The 21,211-nt window shown below is 40.9% G+C and overlaps 1 protein-coding gene and 1 pseudogene across 1 annotated transcript; one reads left to right on the forward strand and one right to left on the reverse strand.

Moving 5' to 3' along the window:
• The first annotated feature begins 2,109 nt into the window (after positions 1–2,109).
• LOC109932587 (interleukin-8-like) lies at positions 2,110–5,449 on the forward strand. Its single transcript, XM_020531739.2, has 4 exons — positions 2,110–2,222; positions 2,447–2,579; positions 2,778–2,857; positions 3,585–5,449. The coding sequence occupies exons 1-4, from the start codon at positions 2,162–2,164 to the stop codon at positions 3,602–3,604; spliced, it is 294 nt and encodes a 97-aa protein (XP_020387328.1). The 5' UTR covers positions 2,110–2,161; the 3' UTR covers positions 3,605–5,449.
• Positions 5,450–13,115: 7,666 nt separating this feature from the next.
• Positions 13,116–16,972, reverse strand: LOC125484737 (annotated as a pseudogene).
• Positions 16,973–21,211: the final 4,239 nt, after the last annotated feature.

The raw sequence follows: 21,211 nt of genomic DNA on the forward strand, positions 1-21,211 counted from the left end.
TAGGCCCGAAACGTCAGCCTTTCTGCTCCTATGATGCTGCTTGGCCTGCTGTGTTCATCCAGCCCTGCACCTTCTTGTCTCAGATTCTCCAGCATCTGCAGTTCCTACTATCTCTGATTCAACACACCTTATGCAGTTGTATTAGCGTCTCTGCTGAAACTGTTGCCAGACACTGGAACTACCCGTTAAACCAGTGCCCACATTGTACATTCCCATTGGTACCCGCTCTAGGGGAAGCCCCTTGCCAGTGCTTTCCAACACGGTTTTGTACTTCCCCTTGTTAACCCATGAAACAGTATGAGACTGACTATTGATGGATGGAAACCTTTGCAGATATCATTCCTCTTAACGCAACAAAAGTTCACCACAGTCACTGTTCATGTGCGTGTCAGATTTAATTTAAGCAACAGCTGGTTGTCGGTGAACGTTTGTGTATTCCAAGAAGTCCAGTTATTTTTGTAGAGGTCGCTATGCCCGACTACACTGTAGAGTCGATATCTATCCCGTATTCTGATTGCACGGCTAAATTCATCCCTGATCAATCCTCGATTACCCTCGTCTTGGTAAATTAGAATATTTCATTTTGCCTCAATGAGTGTTGTAGACTGTGGAAACGTTTTGCAGATGAAAATCATTATTTTAAGATTCACCGCATTTCCAATGAGGCTGGAAATTTCTAAATGAGCAATGGGCGCACGCTTGCTTCAGCATGCAATCCCAGGGATCCGTGCCAAGTGTGGAAACTGACTTCATCCGCCGGGTCAATTGCAAAATACGGAACTGAAATTTTCCGCAGTCAAATTGAAGCTATTCATTTAGGTGATGAATGTCTTAAATATAATTTATTTTAGTTTGATGTGATTGCTGCAAAATTTATGAGATTTTTATTTTGAGTTAATAATGCAGTTCGAATAACAAACAATCAACATCATGTCAGACAGTGAATTATTTAAAAATCTTCACTGGAACAAAAATTTTGAAGAGGTTTCTTTTGCAGAGCTAATGTTACAGCATCCTCAATCTAAAATCGAATTAAAACTGGCATCTCTAAACAAATCCAAAATGACATTTACACCGTTTCACCTCATTCCAAACCTGGCCATTCAGATCCAAGAATCACATCAGAAAGTAAAACCAATGAAAGACAGAAATATTCCCTGTAAATTTCAAAATGCAGTTCCATTGATTTGTCTGTGTTTGCTGTTAGGTTGACGAAGAGGTCCCCAGTGACTGAGGTGTCAGATCTACAACCGGATTATTCTGCAGATCGTCTGATGTTAATTGCTTTGGGAAAACAAACATAAACCTGGTGCAGAGATAGTAGGAACTGCAGATGCTGGAAAATCTGAGATAACAGGGTGTAGAGCTGGATAAACACAGCAGGCCAAGCAGCATCAGAGGAGCAGGAAGGCTAACGTTTCGAGCCTAGACCCTTCATCAGAAATGGGGGAGGGGAAGGGGGTTCTGAAATATATAGGGAGAGAGGGGGAGGTGGGTAGAAGATGGATAGAGGAGAAGATAGGTGGAGAGGAAACAGACAGGTCAAAGAGGCGGGGATGGAGCCAGCTTGATTTTTGCAATTGTTTATTGTCATTGAAAGCTAACTAATAATGAAAGGAGGGTATTATGACCACTACAAAAGGACTTGATTGTTGATAATTTACAAAAACCCCTGTACGACTGGGAAAATAATTCAACTTGAATGTGTTTGAAAAATTGACAAATATGTTCATCACTCAGTAGTAGATCCGGCAGCTATATCATTTTTACAATTAAACTAATCGGAAGGCAAATTTGACATTGTCCCTGCCCACACCTTTATTTTATATTTTGGCAAAGGTGACAATTTCTGTAAGCTGCAATTGACTTGTTTAAATTTAGATTTAATTGATTCAGTTTACCTGATCCATCTGTTGCTCTGCGAAATACGTAACACGGTGAATTTTATTAAACTGCAAAACGAAACGAAATTGACTCAGGAGCAGGGAAGTTCCCTTCCACAGAACTTTGACAGCTTTCACTGGTTGAGATTACTCAAAACGAAAGTGAAGGATCTGCATAAATGGGACCTTTTTGGACCTGTCTTCATTCAACAGAGAGAGCGGCACTGAAAGTAGTCAATAGATCTGCAGCAGAAATCTATTCAGCAACAAAGTCAAAGATGAACACAGCAACAGCTGTAATGACTGTCATCCTGCTCCTGTGTGCTCTTGCTGCACAGGGTAAGTCAACAATTCTATCTTGTGCTTTAGTTTTTTCTTGCAATACAGAATGGAAAGGAGTCTTTCTGCCGATTGGTTGTTCAGTAAAGAATTTACAGTCACTGATGGTACATGCTATTGACAATATGATGCTTGTTTAATACTGAATTCAATGCTTCAATAAAATTTCGAGATTCTGCCAATGACAATCAACTCAGAATTTAGGTAATTGATTTCATTCACAGGCATTCCAATCCCAGGTACTCAAGGACGGTGTCAGTGCCCTGAGAACCCCAGCTCCAACTTTATCGCTCCGAGAACCATGAAGAATTTGCAATACATTCCCAAGGGATCACATTGTGAGAGACCAGAGATAATGTGAGTAAATATGTCAGAACATCACCTTAAACCTTTTCCATTTTGACGCTGTAATGTTTTTGTAAACATGTTTGATTAATCGCGATTTCTTTACGTAGCAGATTTTCAGGATTGTGTGTGTGTCGCTGATTCTCACCTTGCATAGGAGACATACAATTTCTGTGAACTAGATTTTGACGATTTATCTTCTCTCCACAGCATCACCAAGAAAAATGGGCAGAAATTTTGTGTGAGCCCTGATGCCAAGTGGGTGAAGATGATCATTGGATCCAAGAAAGGTTGGTATTTGTAAATATACATACGTTATCTGTGAATAAATGTGTTTGAGTGAAGTGCTGTTCTCATGTTTGTCCTCAGCTCCTTGGCTAAGGTTTTAACATCAGCCTGCTGTCCATTCGTGCAGACTCTTGATGCATTCTGCAATTCTGTTCCCAAATCTGGCATTTATGTGCGAGCTGTGACATTGAATGCTAACAAGCTATTCAACCACAGTGGTATTAGAACTGAGACCTACACTGTTCTCGCCCTCACCCACTTGTGGTAAATCCGGGAGGAACTGGGGATGTCATTGGTCAGTAACCTGGTGCAGGAATGCTGGGTGATTGATTCCATGCTCCAGCACTCATGGCTGTCATAGCTTCAGCAGCCAGCTGATGTCGCCCAATGCAACGTATCCCAGTGATCAAAACAGGGACTTTATTTGCTCTGCATTGTAAATAGCTCAAGTGCATAATTCTTAAACCTTTTGGTAACTATTCTATCTTAATGTATAACATGATATTTGACAATATGTATGTTTGGCCACAAATTCCTTGGACGCTGTATGTATTAATATCATACTATAAAATTAATGAAATATTAACAAAATCACAACTGTTTGCAATATTGTTTAACAGCCCAGTTGATAATGCCCTGTAATTATGTTTGGTGAAGACACTGTCCTCACTATCAAAGTAAATATCTGCAGTTGTGGGAAAAATAACACTTTATTTAATTTTATTTCAGGTTCCAGACCACATAACTAAGAATTGAGGCTGCAATGGGATTCACTTGATTGCCCGCCCAGGGAATTTGCTGTACAGTGAACACTGAAATGAAGGAAGCTCCCTGTCGGGCATTCACTTTCTGATATCACCATTCGATATGTTGTTTCAGCAGTTCCCCTGCACTGATTCTCTGAAACCTACTTCAGTGTTTAACCCTCTTACACTGTAGTTGTTTACACAGAGCCTAAGCAATCAGGTTGCTTTTGCGAAAATTTGTGCCATGCTGGAGGTTTTCTTTTCATGTAATATTGCATGGGATGTAATATGTATAGTTATTATGAATATGATCTGGCACTGTTACCAGATACTATACAACTGAAAGCAATTTGTTAACTTTCTGCATAAGTATTGGAAAATAATTCCGATCATCAAAAGATTCAGGTAGATGAGGAAATAATAACAGACTTGTGAACTTAGGGATGAATCAAACTAAAGCAGATCTGTTGGTTTTGAAATGCTTTTGTTATTAAGATAATTGGTAGATTTTTTTCAATAATTTGATTTATTGACTGTTAGTAAGTTATTTCATGAAATTTGTGAATCACTGCCAAAGCCAGCACTTATCCCCCATTCCTTTATGAATGTGCTGGTAAGCTACTTTGTAGAACTGTTGCAGTCCTTGTGGCTCTAAAGATAGGAAAGATCTGATGGCAAAATGGATGATGGTGCAAGGCAAAATAGACAACAATTGGGCAAGTAAAGGGGCAAAAACTGTGTTTTGAAGAGGTGCAAATGGGAAAATGCAGAGCAGAGAACAAATCGCTACAGTCCAACCAGATGGTGGAGGGGCAGGGATTGTGATTGGAAACTGTTTACAATAGTATTGGTTCTGGAGAGTGTAAAGTGGCCTGTCAAAAATTGAGGTAATGTTTCTTGAGTCAATACTGACCTGTATTGGAACAATGCAGGAGAATATGGTCATAGTGTTTAGAGTGGTAATATAGAAATACTGTCGTGTGACAACAGAGATAGCAAAAATTGCAGATGCTGGAGTCAGGGATAACAAGGTGATGAGCTAGAGGAACACAGCAGGCCAGGCAGCATCAGAGGAGCAGGAAAACTGACATTTTGGGTCAGGACACTTCTTCAGAAAGACCCTTCTGAAGAAGGGTCCTGACCCATAACGTCAACTTTCCTGCTTCTCTGATACTGCCTGGCCTGCTGTGTCCTTCCAGCTCCATACTGTGTTATCTCTGTCATGTGACATTGCTTCGAACTAAGTTATAATCCAAATTTAAGCCAATGGTTCTTTTGCTGCTGAAAGTCTGCATGTCCTACATGATATATTGATGGCAAACTATAGCTAAAGACTTTGAATTGTTGACTAAACATACGTTATTTCCAGTTTCAATGAAACCTTTCATGTCAAAATTCAAGATCAATTGATTGACATTAACATTGCCACGACTTTACTGTAGTGTTTATCAATCGCTGAACATTTCAAGTAAACCTTGGGACTTTGTTGATATACCTCAGGATCTATCCAAAGCTGAAGTCTGTGGAAAGAAAGTGTCTGTAGAAATGATGCGCATGTGAAATACTTACATTTTGGGAGATATTGCTGCTTATCATGTAATGTTAACAGCAAGTAATGATATTTCATTACTTCATCGCTGTGAAGGGTCCTTTTTGTACTGAGAGACTGTCATCCTGGAATTATGTTGACTGCAAGTTTCGGAGGGAAAGTTGTGTTTTGAATGTGAGTGTCACTCAGAGAAATTGCTATATGTATCTGAATTATATGTTTGTGAATTGTCTGAGGTTTTTGTAACGTTATCCTTAAGTGTATTTAAATGACTAAAATAAACAAGATTTCATGAAAAATGCCTTGTCACGATTTCACAATCTTCAGCTAAACAATTATGCATTTCTTGAGTAGAAATGTTTTGTGGTCTGACCGAAAATAACACCCTGTTCAGGTCATCCCCTGAAAAGTGTGAAAACAGGCACTATATTTGCACTTTGTATAGATTTGAGATTACAATTCAGTCAAATCTCAATGGGTTGTATCATGGGTAGTCACTGACTTACTGCACCAGACAGGCACTGCTGTGAACTGAATCAACAGGGTGTTAAAGTGTAACTTTATCAGAGTTTGTGGTGGGAAAGTTGAGCACATGTTCCTTCCATTGTGACTGATCTCAACATAACTGTTCAGGGGTGCATTCTGCATTCGATGTGATTTTATGATAACAGCAATTCTGCCTGAGCCAAACAACAGTCAGATCGCTGCAGGATTCAAAGCAATGACCAATGGAGACATAGGAAACAGCTTGATCATCTTAACTGACAAGGACCTGGAGAATTCTCCAGATTGCCCTGTCTCCCCACCACACATTCATCAATGCCATAGAGTCCATGAATTTAGTCTTGTTTCTCAATCACGTTCATAGCATCTCCTCTCTGCTATTTCCTCCAGCACAACACTAACTTTCATGAGTGAACAGTCTGATTAGACCTGGGTCACAGCGTTACATCTGTGGGGAAAGACATTCCTAGCTGATTAATGATCTTTGATTTACAATAGCGGAATATTAATTTTCTCCTCATTTAAAATGTCATAACAATCATTGAACTGAAGATGGTCCAGGGTAACACATCCAGTTGCAACAGCACAAAACTGTTACAATGCAGAAAGAAGCCATTTAGCCCAGCTCTCCAAATGAGCATCTGACTTAGCGTCAATCTCCTGACCTCTCTGCTTAACTGTTATGAAAGAAACATATTGCAGATTATGGAGATCTAAAAAGAGAATAGAAAATGCTGGGGAAACCTCAAACTAGCAACCTCAGTTGAAACACGGCATCAGTGGATTAATCAGTGAATCCTTACTGCTTTTCCTTTAGTTTAATCTGCATTATACTTGGCCAAGTTCAACCTTGAGTACTCTATAATGAATGCATTGTGGTTGATTATGTTACGCATGTGTTAATAATGAACAGGAAGTATTTGTACATTTTTAACATTTTGAAATTATTTCTACTTTTTTGCAGATGTTAATTGTTTAACTCTCAAATTCCTGAATAACTTAATGTTTACAAACTGCACATGGTGAAGTATGTATTGAATTGGCAATCCAAGATCTTTCCAAAATTCAAAACCTGTTGTGGTGAAGTACCTTGTGGGAAAAGACAATAATCATTCTATATATTTGCTCATTTAAAAGCTCCAGGTCAATTGTAAATACAGTGGAGCAACTACATTTCTGGATGTGTGAAACAATAGTTTTTCATCTTCAGGATTTTTCGAAGACTGCAAAAGTATATAAAACAAAATGAAAGATTTAGTATCTCAATGGGGCAGCATGGTGGCTCAGTGGTTAGCACTGCAGTCTCACAGTGCCAGGGATCCGGTTTTGATTCCACCCTCGGGTGACTGTCTGTGTGGAGTTTGCACATTGTCCCTATGTCTGCATGGGTTTCCACTGGGTGCTCCGGTTTCCTCCCACAGTCCAAAGGTGTGCAGAATAGGTGGATTGGCCGTGCTAAATTGACCATAGTCTTCATGGATGCGCACGTTAGGTGTGTTAGCCATGGGAAGTTCAGGGTTACAGGGATAGGGCAGGGAATAAGTCTGGGTGGGATGCTCTTCAGAGGGTCGGTGTTGACTTGTTAGGCTTCATGGTCTGTTTCAACACGGTAGGGATTTTATAAATAAAAAACAATTAACAATTAATCAAGCTGGTCAGAGTTGAGCAGACCTATATCATGAGAATATGGGTAGATTTGGACTTTGGACAGCCACACAAAGAGACCTGTATCATAAATTCAGCCAGTGAGCTGTGGGGTGGACCATGTTGCTAATCGAATGCAGTTTACTAGATTGAAGCCTGGAAACTGAGCCAGAGTTGCTGCCAGCAAGATCAATAATGGAGTTATGGTGATTATGATCGCAAAGCAAGAGGGTCCCCCATATGGCAGCAGCACAGATTGTCTTACTGGAACTACATGGTGAGGCAAACACATTTTTTGTCTACTTTCTAAAATCAGCTAAGAGCTGTTTGCAGTCAGTCATTGATTGTCATTGGGAAGAGAGACAGATCACAAACTCGATGTGAGTCACCAAGCAACAATACTTTGAAAGTGTGGCTTCCCAATAGAGAGAGGGTCTCCTTCCCAACCTGTTCAAAATTGAAGTTCACCTGAGAATTATCCTTTGAAAAACTGCACACTAAGCAACCAACATTAAAATGTACAATGCACCTTTTACTTTACAGAACATCCTATTCCACTACAAAAATTAAATCCATTTGAATCCTGAAGGCTGATTACATGGGAAACCAAGAAGTGTAAATTAGCAAATAAAAACCAAAAGAGCTGAGGATGCTGTAAATCAGGAACAAAAACAGAAGCAACACAATGTGGAGCTGGAGGAACACAGCAGGCCAGGCAGCACCAGAGGAGCAGGAAAGTTGACGTTTTGGGTCAGGACCCTTCTTCAGAAATGGGAAGGGTGAAGCGAGTTCAGAAATAAATAGCGACAGGAGGGGTGGGGCTGGGGAAGGTAGGTGGGATGGTGATAGGTGAGTGCAGGTAGGGAGTGGTGGGGATTGGTCAGTGAGGTGGGAGGAGTGAATAGGTGGGAGAGAAGATGGACAGGTTGTTTCAGGTCCAGGAGGCGGGTTTGAGACGAAGGGTTGAACAGGCGATGAGGCCGGGGGTGGGGAGTTTTTGAAACTGATCAAATCCACATTTAGGCCATTGGGCTGTAGGCTCCTGAGGCAGAATATGAGGTGCTGCTCCTCCAGTTTGCAGGTGACGTCATTGTGACACTAGAGGAGGCCCAGGATGGACTTGTCATCCAGGGAGTGGGAGGGGGAGTTAAAACAGTTCGCAACCAGAAGGTGTTGTCGTTTGCGCGAACAGAGTGCAGATGTTCTACAAAGCGGTCTCTGAGCCTCCATTTGGTCTCACTGATGTAGAGGAGGCCACATCGGGAACAGCAGACGCAATAGACCACATTGACAGATGTGCGGGTGAACCCCTGTCTAATGTTGAAGGTTTGTTCTGTGCCTTGAATGGAGGTGAGGGGGGAGGTGTAGGGGCAGGTGAAGTGCTACACTTTGATGCTCACCTTATTCCCTGTAGTTGCAACACATCAGTTCGTGCAATATCTAGCTGTGTGTGTGTTTTTGTTTCAGTATAATAGAATGTTCACGTGGAGCTGCTAGACTTGGTGTCTGCCTTTGCCCCCTCTGTACTTTGCCAGCTCCCCTGGCAGCTGCAGGCAAATGGCGGTCTGGATCTCTCAGGAGCTGAAGTTGCTGCAGGGGTTGTAAATGTGCCAAGCAAGGAGCCTCCTCATGATATGCTGTAAAATATCTTTAACAAATGAGATCATGAAGTTCGTGGCCTTGGTGGAGATCCCAGTGTCAGGGTGAACCTACTCCACTAGTTTGTAGATGTAGGTGGTGTAACTTTTGGATGGCACGGTGACTCAGTGGTTAGCACTGCTATCTCACAGTGCCAGGGACCTGAGTTCAATTCCAGCCTCGGGTGACAGCCTGTGTGGAGTTTGCACGTTCTACCTGTATCTGCATGGGTTTCCTCCGGGTGCTCGTTTCCTCCCACAGTTCAAAGATGTGCAGGTTTGGTGGATTGTGCTGTTTTGCCTAGGGATGTGCAGCCATGGTTAACACAGGGTTACGGTGATAGGATGGGGTCTGTGTGGTCTACTTTCAGAGGGTCAGTGAAAACATTATGGGCTGAATGGCATCTTTCTACACTGCAGGTATTCTATTCTATTCTATGTTTCTACCTTTCTCCTCTTCTTGTCAGTGTTTGCCTGAGACTAGTTCACTGCTTTCTAAACGTCTTTCTTGGCAACTTGTTCTTTCTTTTCCTCAAGCATGTTGACACACCCTCAGTGTGCTGCAAAATCTGGAATGAATTCCAGATCTAGATCTCTTTCAATTGTTCTGGAACTTTGATCCAGAATCCAGCCTGCAATATTCAAATACTTGTTTCCTGTGGTATTAATTTACATGAAACCTCACAGGAAACATTTGTTGACACTGGAACAACATTTACTCTACAGGACCATACCATCCAGCTCATAACACCCTTCCCAGAATGCTTCACCATGACACTGACTGTGAAGTAACCCTTCCCAGAATGCAATTCATGATCAGCTCAAGTGTGCGCTTACTTTATCATACAATCCCAGTGCCAATGGGGAACATGACAACTGAAAAATACTAATCTGTGATGAAGAAAAAGTTTCCGGAGTGCCTGCGGCTGATTCAAGTTTCAGTTTATGTTTGTAACATAGTGTTGGGGCTATGACTGTGCTGACTCCTCCCCCTTGGGTTTGTACAGTGGTTCGTAATATTCCAGAGTCAGAGTTCATTCAAATAGCAGCCGGATTTGGTGAACCCGTGTATTCTGGGAAATCGGATGATTTTACACTCCATGTAGCTGTGTCAATGCTTGGTTGTGTCTCCATGCGGTAGTGGTGCACGAGGTGAAAGGTCTCTTGCATACAGTCGGAAGAGATCACAGCAATGTGGGTGGTCGACCAGGGATACAAATAACTTTGACTGTAACTTAGTTCCTAAGAAATTCTGAAGGTTTGACTTGCCCCCCACCACCAGCACCGCTCCCCACCCCCAGCAAGTGCTCCTGGAGTTTAACAACTTATCCATGATGTATTTGGCTGTGAGATTAACAACAAACATTCTAGCTGTCAATTCTCATAACCACACCATGTCTTCCTTGATAATACACGAAAGAGGTTATGCCTCAAAAACAATATTAACATCCTTTGAACTTGCCGAATATACCTGGCAATGCCTTCTCCTGCTGTCTGTAAACAGATTATGAAGGATATAGAGGGACAGATTTCTCCCGCATTCTCTGTGTTTGTTTCAGAATTCCAGCATTGCAGGATTTGCTTTCATTTGAGTGATAATGTTTTATGTCATAGACAATCAACATTCCATTTGGGAGATTTGGTAATCCTGTTAGAATGTCAAAAAACCGAATGACAACATTTCAGCTCAATCTAGAATTCAGGAATTGATTTGGCTTTCTTGGCAAAGTAGTGCAGAAAGACAGTTTGTAAATGTGAACACCTTCGGTTCATCGACTGTGTTCTATTTAAACAGGGAGCTATGAAGATTCTGACACCGAACATTAAAAATCTCTAAATTGATGACTTTTCTCACATGGGATGATGTAATCAAACTATTCCTTCCATCTGGGTCACTCTCTGGAGAAATCCTTCCAAGGGACACGCTCGGCCTGGGGCAACTTGTGAATGGAAGAGAAACCTCCGCAGAGATGAGTGTGATTGATGCTCAGTCGAGTTTAACAGCCGTGTATGAGTGCACAAATCAGGGCTGCCTCGTGACCAAAATCTTGTCTATTTACTTGTACAATTTACACCCATCACATCATCTGAGCAATGTTCTAAAATGAACATATTTTACAAACAATATTATTTCTATCCACAGACTTAAGTATCAGACAGGTGCTAAGATTTGTTGTTTTAGAAACAATATCCCTCAGTTCAGTTAAAAAATGTTAATGATCAATAAATACTGCACTAATTTGTCATCAGTGTTAATGAGAATTGAACTTTAACATAGAGTTTTCATTCAAACTGGCATTAGGCAACAATTAAAAATCTTCTCCTGCTGTATACTTTATGATCAATATATCATACGGAATAGCAACATTCAACAGCAAAAAGAAGATTGCATCAGATTGGTTTTGAGATATCACATTTCAGTAATTCTCCACTTTACTTTCACTTTGAACTGTGTCCTCATTCTGATACACTGATATACTCAGTGTAACTAAAGTATCATAATCTCATCTTCTGACTGCTCACTTTACAGTCCTTTACAAACAACATTCAGTTCAACAATTTCAGACATGATCTCTCCTCCGTACCAACACCGACCCTACTACACTTTTTCTTTTAGCAGAGGTGGTTGGTAGTAATTCTGCATTTTCTCATTTGCATCTCCACTAGACATAAATTTGCACCATTACTATCTCTAACAAATACAGAAATTGATGAAAAAAACTCAGTATTCTAGCAGCACCTGTGGAGAGAAAGCAGAATTAACGTTTTAGATTCAGTGATCCTTCAACAGAACTAATAGTTGCTAGGAAAAGGCGGTATGCTAAAGAGAGAAGTTGAGGCATGGGGATAAAAGAATGAGAAGATAGGTGGAGACAGAGCCCGAAGGGAAAGAAAACCTGTTGGGCAAACAAAGAGATGGGTAATGGTAAGCCAGGGAAGGAGAAAAGCTGGTAATGGAGGCCACAAGTAGGTGAAAATGGGTTGGCTGTACTGAAAGCAAGCCCATGTGAAGACAATACCTGGGCTGTGGCAGCAGGTAAAGGACATGGAAAATGGTGTTTAGGCCCATTATTCTCTTTTTTGACCATGTTACAAAATCCATTTTGTCATTAAATCTATCCTATCTACAATATTAGCACAGGCATTTCCTTTTGTTTGTATCTCCTGTTCTCAACCAATTTGCAAGTCTTTTTTTCAAAACTGTTACAGCTTTATGTACTTACAATTTTGATGAGGAACCTTCAGCTTAAAGCATGAACTGCTTCCCTGTCAACAGATACTACCAGAATTGCTGACGATCTCCAGTATGTTTCATGAGCTTTATTTCACATTCCTGTACGTCTGTAAAAAAAAAGAAGATGGTGTTTGCTTGGTTTATTACATTCTTCACTGAAGGATAGTTCTGCTAATTTAAAACTTCAAGAATTGTCACATTCATTCCAGGTAAAATAAGTAGAAGTGTGGAGGGCACACATTATGAAAAATTAATAACATGTTCGATTTCAATCAGGTTAGCTTCAGGGCCACGTGCATGGACCTTTACTACATCAATAGCAGCAGTTCAATAGGTATCTTACCCTCACACTCAAAAAGGAAATGATGACTGAGCAATAAGTCTTTGGCACAGTCTTTGGCTTTGGCACAGACACTTGAATTGTATGAAATAATAAATAAAAAGATTGCATCATTCCCCAATTGTTATTAATTCCCACGTTTACTTCAACTATTAAAATACAGCAACCAAACTTATTTAATTTCAATTTTTTCATAAGTTATAAGTTCCACTCATATTTCCTTTTGTACCTGCATCTTTTGATGTTTTGAAATTATTTCCCAACAATTATGGAGAAATGTTCAACGCCAGCCATAGGGTAACTTTTAACAATGTCAAACTTAATTCTTAATAATCGTATATAGTGTGACAACAAAATGGAATTCTTTGCACAAAATTCCTTAACATCAGCCTGATTTCTTAGGCTGTGTGTAAACATTTACACTGTTACAGTGTTAAACAGTTAAATAAGTTTCAGGAATCAGTGCAAGGTAACTACTCAAAAAACCTATTGGAAGGTAACATCAGAAAGTGACCACCCTGCAGGGAGCTTCCTTCATTTCCGTGTTGACTGGAGAGCGAATTCCCCGGTGTGCAATCAAATGAATCCCATTGCACCTTCATTTCTTAGTTGTGTGATTTGGCACCTGAAATGAAATTAATAAAATATTATTTTCATCTAAAAGCAGGTATTTATTTCAGTTAATATCAAGGACTTATGACTTCACCAAACAAAATTATAGGGCATTATCTGGTTCCAGGATTGCTAATGGTTGTGATTTTATTACAAATTTTACAAAATGAATTTAATGCATGCAGGGTCTCTGCAGTTGTAGTAAAAAAAAATTCTGTAGAATATTACATTAAAGATTCAAAATCAAAGAGATAATGAAAAGTTAAGGAAAATCTGCATGAGGTCTGCTTACAATGCAATGCACTATATCACAGAGCTGACCATGAAGGAAGGCAGATGAAAACGAGATAAATTTCACTGGGATGTGCTGAATTGACTGATCTCAGCTGGCTGCTTGAAGATATGACAATTGATCACAGCTTTGTGGGTAATGGAGAAGGGCACAACAGTTCAACAAAACCGCAGTTGCTTTGGTAGTTCAGTGGTGAAATTGTAGCCTGCCCAGCAGGAGGCCTTGGTTTGATTTCCAATCAATGCAAACATTAGTTTTGATAGGTGGATGTGATGTTACAGAGGAGAAAATGTTGGGTTTGGAGTGCTGCAGGCTTGAATTCAGCTTGGTTATTGTGAATTCAGTTCCAGACGTGGGTGCTGCCCCTTTAAAATCACACACTCAACAAAAGTGAAAAACCAACTGTGAATCCTTACTGGATGAAGTCAGTTGCCACTTTTCTTGTCGTCAGATCAGCCATGATCTCATTGAATTCCCAAATGTGGATGCAGGATGAGAACAGTGTAAGATCAAGCCCCAAAGTCAACGAGGGTTGAATAGTTTGTGAATATTGAGTCTCACCTTTCACACATTATTACAGGACACTTAGGCAAAGTGACAGAATGCACCAAGAACATGTGGGAATTGGCAACAGGCAGGAATTACCGTCCTTTATCGTGGAGAGGACAAACATGGTTAAAAAAATGCAATTCACAGCATTCATTTTTATTCAGATGAAAATCTGAATTCTATCCAAAAGCAGGCACCAACCTCTCTGAGCTTGAATGATAATCTTCACCCACTCCGCATTAGGACTCACACATGAGTTTATCCCATTTTGCATAGTGAAACTGTGAAGAGAAAGTAATTCTTTAAAATATAACTCACAGAAACTGGATGTCACCCACTGAAAAGGTGAAAACATGAGACCAACTGCCTTGACATCAAAGTAATGTTTCATTGAGTGTGGTATGAATGGGCTCTAGAAAAACTGGAGTCAATGCAAGTCCGGGGGAGGCCAACAAGATAGAATCAAACCATTCTCACTTGACATTCATTAGCGAGACCATCGCAGAATCCTCCACTATTAGCATCCTGTGCGTTATCATTCACTGGGTATTGAACAGAACAGCAACAGCCATAAAAATACTGTGGCTACAAGAGCAGTTCAGAGACTAGGAATTTCTTAGCAATTAATTCACATTCTGGCTCCCGAAAGCCGACCTAAAATCTAAAAGGCATAAGTCAAGAATGAGATAAAATACCCTCCAGAATCCAGTTCCAACAATTCTCAAGAGCTCTATACTATCCAGGACAAAGTAGTCCAACTGATTGGCATCTTTTCCATCACCTTCAACATTCACGCCCCTCATCATTGATGCATAGTAGAAGCAGTGTGTATCATCTACAAGATGTTCTGCAGCAACTCATCAAAACTGCTCTGAGTACTTTCCAAATCAATCACCTAGAACAACAAGGTTGAAGTTATTGGTGATATGGGAATATCCTTCAAGATTCTCCTTGAAAACTCACACCAGTCTGACTTGGTAATAATTCTCCATTCCTTCATTGTTGCTGAGTCAAAATCCTGGGATTTCCTTCTGAGCAACACTGTGGGTGACTCTGTACCCTCCAGGATTGCAATGGTTCAAGAGGTCAGTCCATCAGCAAATTCTGTAGAGCAGTTAGGAATGGGCAATAGATACTTGTCCAGCCTATGGCACCCACATCCCATGAACAAATAGAAGACATCTGTTTCATAAACAAACTGAGATGAATCCAACTGGTTTTTAATAAGTCGCACAGCTTCTAAACAAAGTAGGTGAAGGAGAAAGGTTAAAAGTAATGTCATAGGTAGACAAAGTAGTTCAGAAGGTGTTTGGCATGTATGTCTTTACTGGTCAGAGTGTTGAGTACATGAGTTGGGATGTCACGTCGCAGCTGTACAAGGCACTGGTAAGGCTACATTTGGGGAGTACTGCGTACAATTCTGGTCACACTGGTGTTATTAAACTGGACAGCATGCAAAAATGATTTAAGGCCATAAGACCATTAGACACAGGAGCAGAAATTAGGCCAGTCAGCCCTTTGAGTCTGCTCCACCATTCAATCATGGCTGATAAATTTCTCAATCCCATTCTCCCACTTTCTCCCTGTAACCCTTGATCCCCTTGATAATCAAGAACCTATCTATCCCAGTCTTAAATGTACTCAATGACCTGGCCTCCATAGCCTGCTGTGACAGTGAATTCCATAGATTCACCACCCTCTGGTTGAAGAAGTTTCTCCTTATCTCTGTTCTAAAAGGTCTTCCCTTTACTCTAAGGCTGTGCCCTCGGGTCCTAGTCTCTCCTACCAATGGAAGCATCTTCCCAACATTCACTCTGTCCAGGCCATTCGGTATTCTGTAAGTTTCAATTAGATCCCCCCTCATCCTTCTAAACTCCAATGAGTATAGTCCCAGAGTCCTCAAACGTTCCTCATATGTTAAGCTTTCCATTCCTGGGACCATTCTCATGAACTTCCTCTGAACCCGGTCCAGGGCCAGTACATCCTTCCTGAGAAATGAGGCCCAAAACTGCACACAATACTCCAAATGTGTCCTGACCAGAGCTTTATAAGGCCTCAGTAGTACATCCCTGAAAGGGGTTTGCAAGGACGTTACCGAGACTGGAAAAAATGAATTACAAGGAGAGGCTAGATAGGCTGGGACCTTTTTTGCATGCAGTGTAGGAGGTAGAGGTGTGACCTTATAAAGGTTTATAATATCATGTGAGGTATGGATAAGGTGAATAGTCAAAATCTTTTCCCCAGGGTAGGGGAGTCCAAAACTAGGGGGCATAAGTTTAAAGTGAGAGGGTAAAGATTTAAAAGGGACCTGAGGGGCAGCTTTTTCATGCAGAGGCTCGTGTGTATGTGGAACAAGCTGCCAGAGGATGTGATAGATGCGGGTACAGTTACAAAAGTTGAAAGATATTTGGACACGTACATGCGTGGGAAAGGTTCAGAAGGATATGGCAGAATGCAGGGAAATGGAAGCTTGGTCGACATGGATGAGTTAGGCCGAAGGGCCTGTTTCCTTGCCTTATGACCCTGAGACTCTATGATGTTCTGACCCATTTACTCACATTATCTCCTGTGTCTCAGTGTGATCTTTTGGGAATGTATTTCACACTCTTGATGATTCTCGGACCAATAAAATCGGAGCTTGTCTTGGGGCAATGGCACCGTACTTGAGTACCTGGGATTGGAATACCTGTGAATGAAATCAACTGAACTTAATTATAGATATTGATTGCAGTTGTCACAAACTTGGCATTTTGTTTAAGCATTGATAACAGTGTTAAAACAAGCACTGTATTGTCAACAGCATATACAATCATTGACCATTTAATTCATTAATGAACAGTTAACTATTGTCCTTAACATGTATGGCTGGTTAATAAGTCAGCAGAATAACTCCTTTTGTACTACAATGCAATAAAAAGATAAAACAAACATTAGAAATGTTAACATACCCTGTGCAGCAATAGCACACAGGAGCAGGATGACAGTCATTACAGCTGTTGCTGTGTTCATCTTTGACTTTGTTTCTGAATGGATTTCTGCTGAAGGATCTATTGACTGCTTCAGTGCTACTCTCTCTGTTGAATCAAGTTCTTCTTCAGAGGGATCCAGTAAGGTCCTATTTATTGAAGGCCTCTTCTTTTGTTTTGTGTAACCTCAAGAAGTGAAAACTGTCAAAATTGTGTAAGGGAATCTCCTTGCTCCTGAGACAACTTGTTTTACTTTCGTATAGATTCTTAATTAAGTATGTCTAGATTTCAAACAACTCATTGCAACTAGGTTCAATCAGCTTCACTGTAAGACAGATCTAGATGCCAGATTTACTGATCCAAGGTCACTTAATGTGCGCAGATGCACTTACCTCCAATTTCTGCCCCTGCTATATTTGTATTTTACTGCAATACTTCAGCCTTTTATCTTGATAACTATTCATTGAGTGGAGTAGCTTTAAACAACAAATAATTAAACATTGATAAATGCAAGCCCCAAAAATTTGATGATTTTATTGGTGTTCCTCAGGCAAGGAGCATCAGATAATTTGGAGAAAAATCCAGTTCCAGATTTTACAGCTGACCTATTGGGGAACTCCGGGAAGTGAAAGAAAGCACAGACCAGTCAGTGGAACTAAAGCCTGTGATTTACAGGAAATGTTGACTCTCTTCACTGGCTGTAGTTAATGATGTGACTGAACCCACTGTCAATAAGATGTGCTATATCAAATTTTGAATAATCATCTTGTTATCTGGTCATATATAGAAGTTTTTAAAAACTGCGGCTTTGCAAATCAGACAAAATTAAAGTAGCTTCTGATTTGCATATGAGACGGCACATTCCATTTCATTGGGAGACAAAGTCCACTGTAACCCCATTATAAACATTATAAACAGTGGCACTCCCTAAGGTGTGAACTGCTCCTTCCTAACTCATCAAGATTGTGAAAGGATGAGTGAGGAGTTAAAGGCTGGACCATTTTAGAAAGACAAGTCAAAACAGACTGGGAGATAGTAGGGGGTAGTAGGAACTGCAGATGCTGCAGAATCTGAGATAACAAGGTGTCGAGCTGGATGAACACAACAGGCCAAGTAGCATCATAGGAGCAGGAAGGCTGACGTTTCGGGCCTAGACCCTTCATCAGAAACTGCCGATGCTGGAGAATCTGAGATAACAAGGTGTAGAGCTGAAGAAGGGTCCAGACCCGAAACGTCAGCTTTCCTGCTCCTCTGATGCTGCTTGGCCTGCTGTGTTCATCCAGCTCTACACCTTGTTATCTCAAAACAGACTGGGCTGTGATCTCTTGTGACCCTAAAGGTAACAAGGGGCTTATCATCCCCTGCTCAGCAGTAAGCCACCCCTTGTGAGTTATTTCCCAGACACATCTTGTGATTTCTCCTTTGAAAAATCTGCAAAGACAGGAGGGCTGTTGTGGCACAGTGGCTGGGTTCAAGTTCCATCTGCTCCGAGTTGTGTCATAATTCATCTGAACAGGTTGAATTTAGAAAAATACACAAGGACAGGGGTTAACTTAAACAGTTTTCAATTCTGCTGGAGTTTGCAGGTTGAACTAAACAACAAAAAGGAAATGTAAAGCAAAAAACTGCAGATGCTGCAAATCTGAAACAAAAACAGAAATTTCTGGAGAATGTCAGCAAGTCTGGCAGCAGCTATAGAGCGAAAACAGAGTCCACATTTCGGGCCCAGTGACTGTTCTTTAGAATAAAACAAAATGACTTTTTAATTAGGCCAAGCAGCATCATAGGAGCAGGAAGGCTGCATTTTGGGCCTAGGCCCGAAACGTCATCCTTCCTGCTCCTATGATGCTGCTTGGCCTGCTGTGTTCATCCAGCTCTATACCGTGTTATCTCAGATTCTCCAGCATCTGCAGTTCCTACTACCTCCGACTTTTAATTACCCTGAATGCAGGAATTCAGTCATACATGACAAGAAATAGAAAGACAAAGGAAGTTAATTTCCAGAGCAAGCAATAGGACAGGCAGAATGGAAAGTGTTAGGAATCTAACTTCAGCCACATCAGATAACGGGACAACTATGAGAAGAGGGGCAGTCAATGCAGGACTGTGGGTGTTGTACTTAAATGCATGCAGGATACAAAACAAGGTAAATAAGTTTGTAGCCCAGATTGAAATTGACGGATACGATGTTGTGGGCATCAGACGCAGCTGCAAGGATATCAGATCTGGGGACTAAATATCCAAGGATATGCTTCCGATCAAAAGGACAGACAGATGAGCAGAAAGGGCATGGTTGCTGGAAAAGTTCAGCAGGCCTGGCAGCATCTGTGAAGAAAAGTCGGAGTTAACATTTCGGGTCCGGTGACCCTTCCTCACCGGACCCGAAACGATAACTCTGATTTTTTCTTCACAGATGCTGCCAGGCCTGCTTAGTTTTTCCAGCAACTTCTGTTTTTGTTCCTGATTTACAGCATCCACAGTTTTTTCGGTTTTTATTTAGAGAGGGCATGCTTGTCTTGTTGGTGAGAAAATGAAATAAAGCCAATAGCAAGAAGTGATATGGAGTCAGAAGGCATAGAATCTGCGTAGGTAGAAGTGAGGAACCGCAAAGGAAAAAAGACCTTCATGGGAATTATGTACCGGCCTCCTAGCAGTCATCAGGACGTAGGGCAAGAAATAAATCATGAGATAGACAAGGCACTCAATAGTCCTATGGGACTTCAATATGCACGTAGACTGGGAAAATCACTTTGCAATGGATCTCAATGAAAGAAATTTGTGAAATGTCTATGAGATAGCTTTTTGGAGCAGCTTGTGGTAGGGACTTGGCAGTCATAGATTTTGATGATGTGTAATGAGGCAGAGTTGACCAGGGAGCTTAAAGTGAAGGAACCCCTAGGGGGCAGTGACCATAATATGATAGAATTCACCCTGCTGTTTGAGAGGGAGTAACTGGAATCAGATGTAACGGTAATCTATTTGAATAAAGGTAACTGCAAAGATATGAGGGAAGAACTGGCCAAATTTGATTGGAAGGGATATCTTGCAGGGAAAATGGCGGAGCAGCAATGGCAGAAGTTTCTGGGGTAATTTGGGAGGCACAGCAGAAATTCATCCTAATGAGGAAGAAGAAACGTACGAAAGGAGGACGAGGTAACCATGGCTGATGATTGAAGTCAGCAACAGCATAAAAACAAAATAAAAAGCAGACAATGTGGTGAAGATTAATGGGAAGCCAGAGGATTGGGAAGTCTCTAAAAACCAACAGGGAATAATTAAAAAACATAAGGGGGAATTAAGATGAAGTATAAAGATAATTTAGCTACTAATATAAAATAAGTTGGGCAAGGGCTTTTTTTTAGACATCTAAAAGGTAAGAAAGAGGCAAGAGTGGACATTGTCCACTGGAAAATGAGGCTGAAGAAGTAGAGGCGATCTTTCAGGAATCATTGGGTATCAGGGAGGGTCCCAAACGACCAGAAAATGGCTAAGTGTTTAGGAAGGGAGGGAGGCAGAAGACAAGAAACTATAGGTCGGTTAGCATCACTTTGGTTGTTGGTAAGATTTAAATCCATTATTAAGGATGAGATTGCACAGTGCTTGGAAATGCATGGTAAAATAGGGCTTCATCAAGCAGAGGTCATGTCTGACAAATCTGTAAGAATTTTTAAGGAGGTAAAAAAAAATGTTAGATGAAGGAGATTTAATGGATGTGACCTATTTGGATTTCTAGAAGGCCTTTGACAAGGTGTTGCACAGCAGGCTGCTAAATATGACAAGATACCATGGTGTTAGGAGCAAGGTGCCGGCAGGGATAGAGGATTGACTGACTGGCAAAAGGCAGAGAATGGGGATAAAGGGATCTTTTTCAGGATGGCAGCTGGCGACCAGCGATGTTTTGCTGGAGTCATTGTTGGAATCACAACTAATCATGTTATACATTAAAGATCTGGACGAAGGAGCTGAGGGCATTGTTAGTAAATTTGCAGAGAACACAAAGATAGGTGGAGGGAGAGTTATTGTTGAGGTAGCAGGAAGGCTGTAGAAGGATTTGGACATGCTAGGCAAGTGGGCAAAGATGTGGCAGATGGAATACAATGTGGAAAAATGTGAGATGATGTATTTTTGTAAGAAGAATAGGGGTGTAGATTATTTTCTAAAGGAGGGAAGACTTCAGAAATCTAAAGCACAAAGGTACTTGGGAGTCCTAGTTCAGAATTCTGTCAAGGTTAACATGTAGGTTTGGTTGGCAGTTAGAAAGGCAAATACAATGTTAGCCTTC

This window comes from Rhincodon typus, chromosome 1 (assembly GCF_021869965.1).
Source record: "Rhincodon typus isolate 14 chromosome 1, sRhiTyp1.1, whole genome shotgun sequence".
NCBI classification, from domain to species: domain Eukaryota; kingdom Metazoa; phylum Chordata; class Chondrichthyes; order Orectolobiformes; family Rhincodontidae; genus Rhincodon; species Rhincodon typus.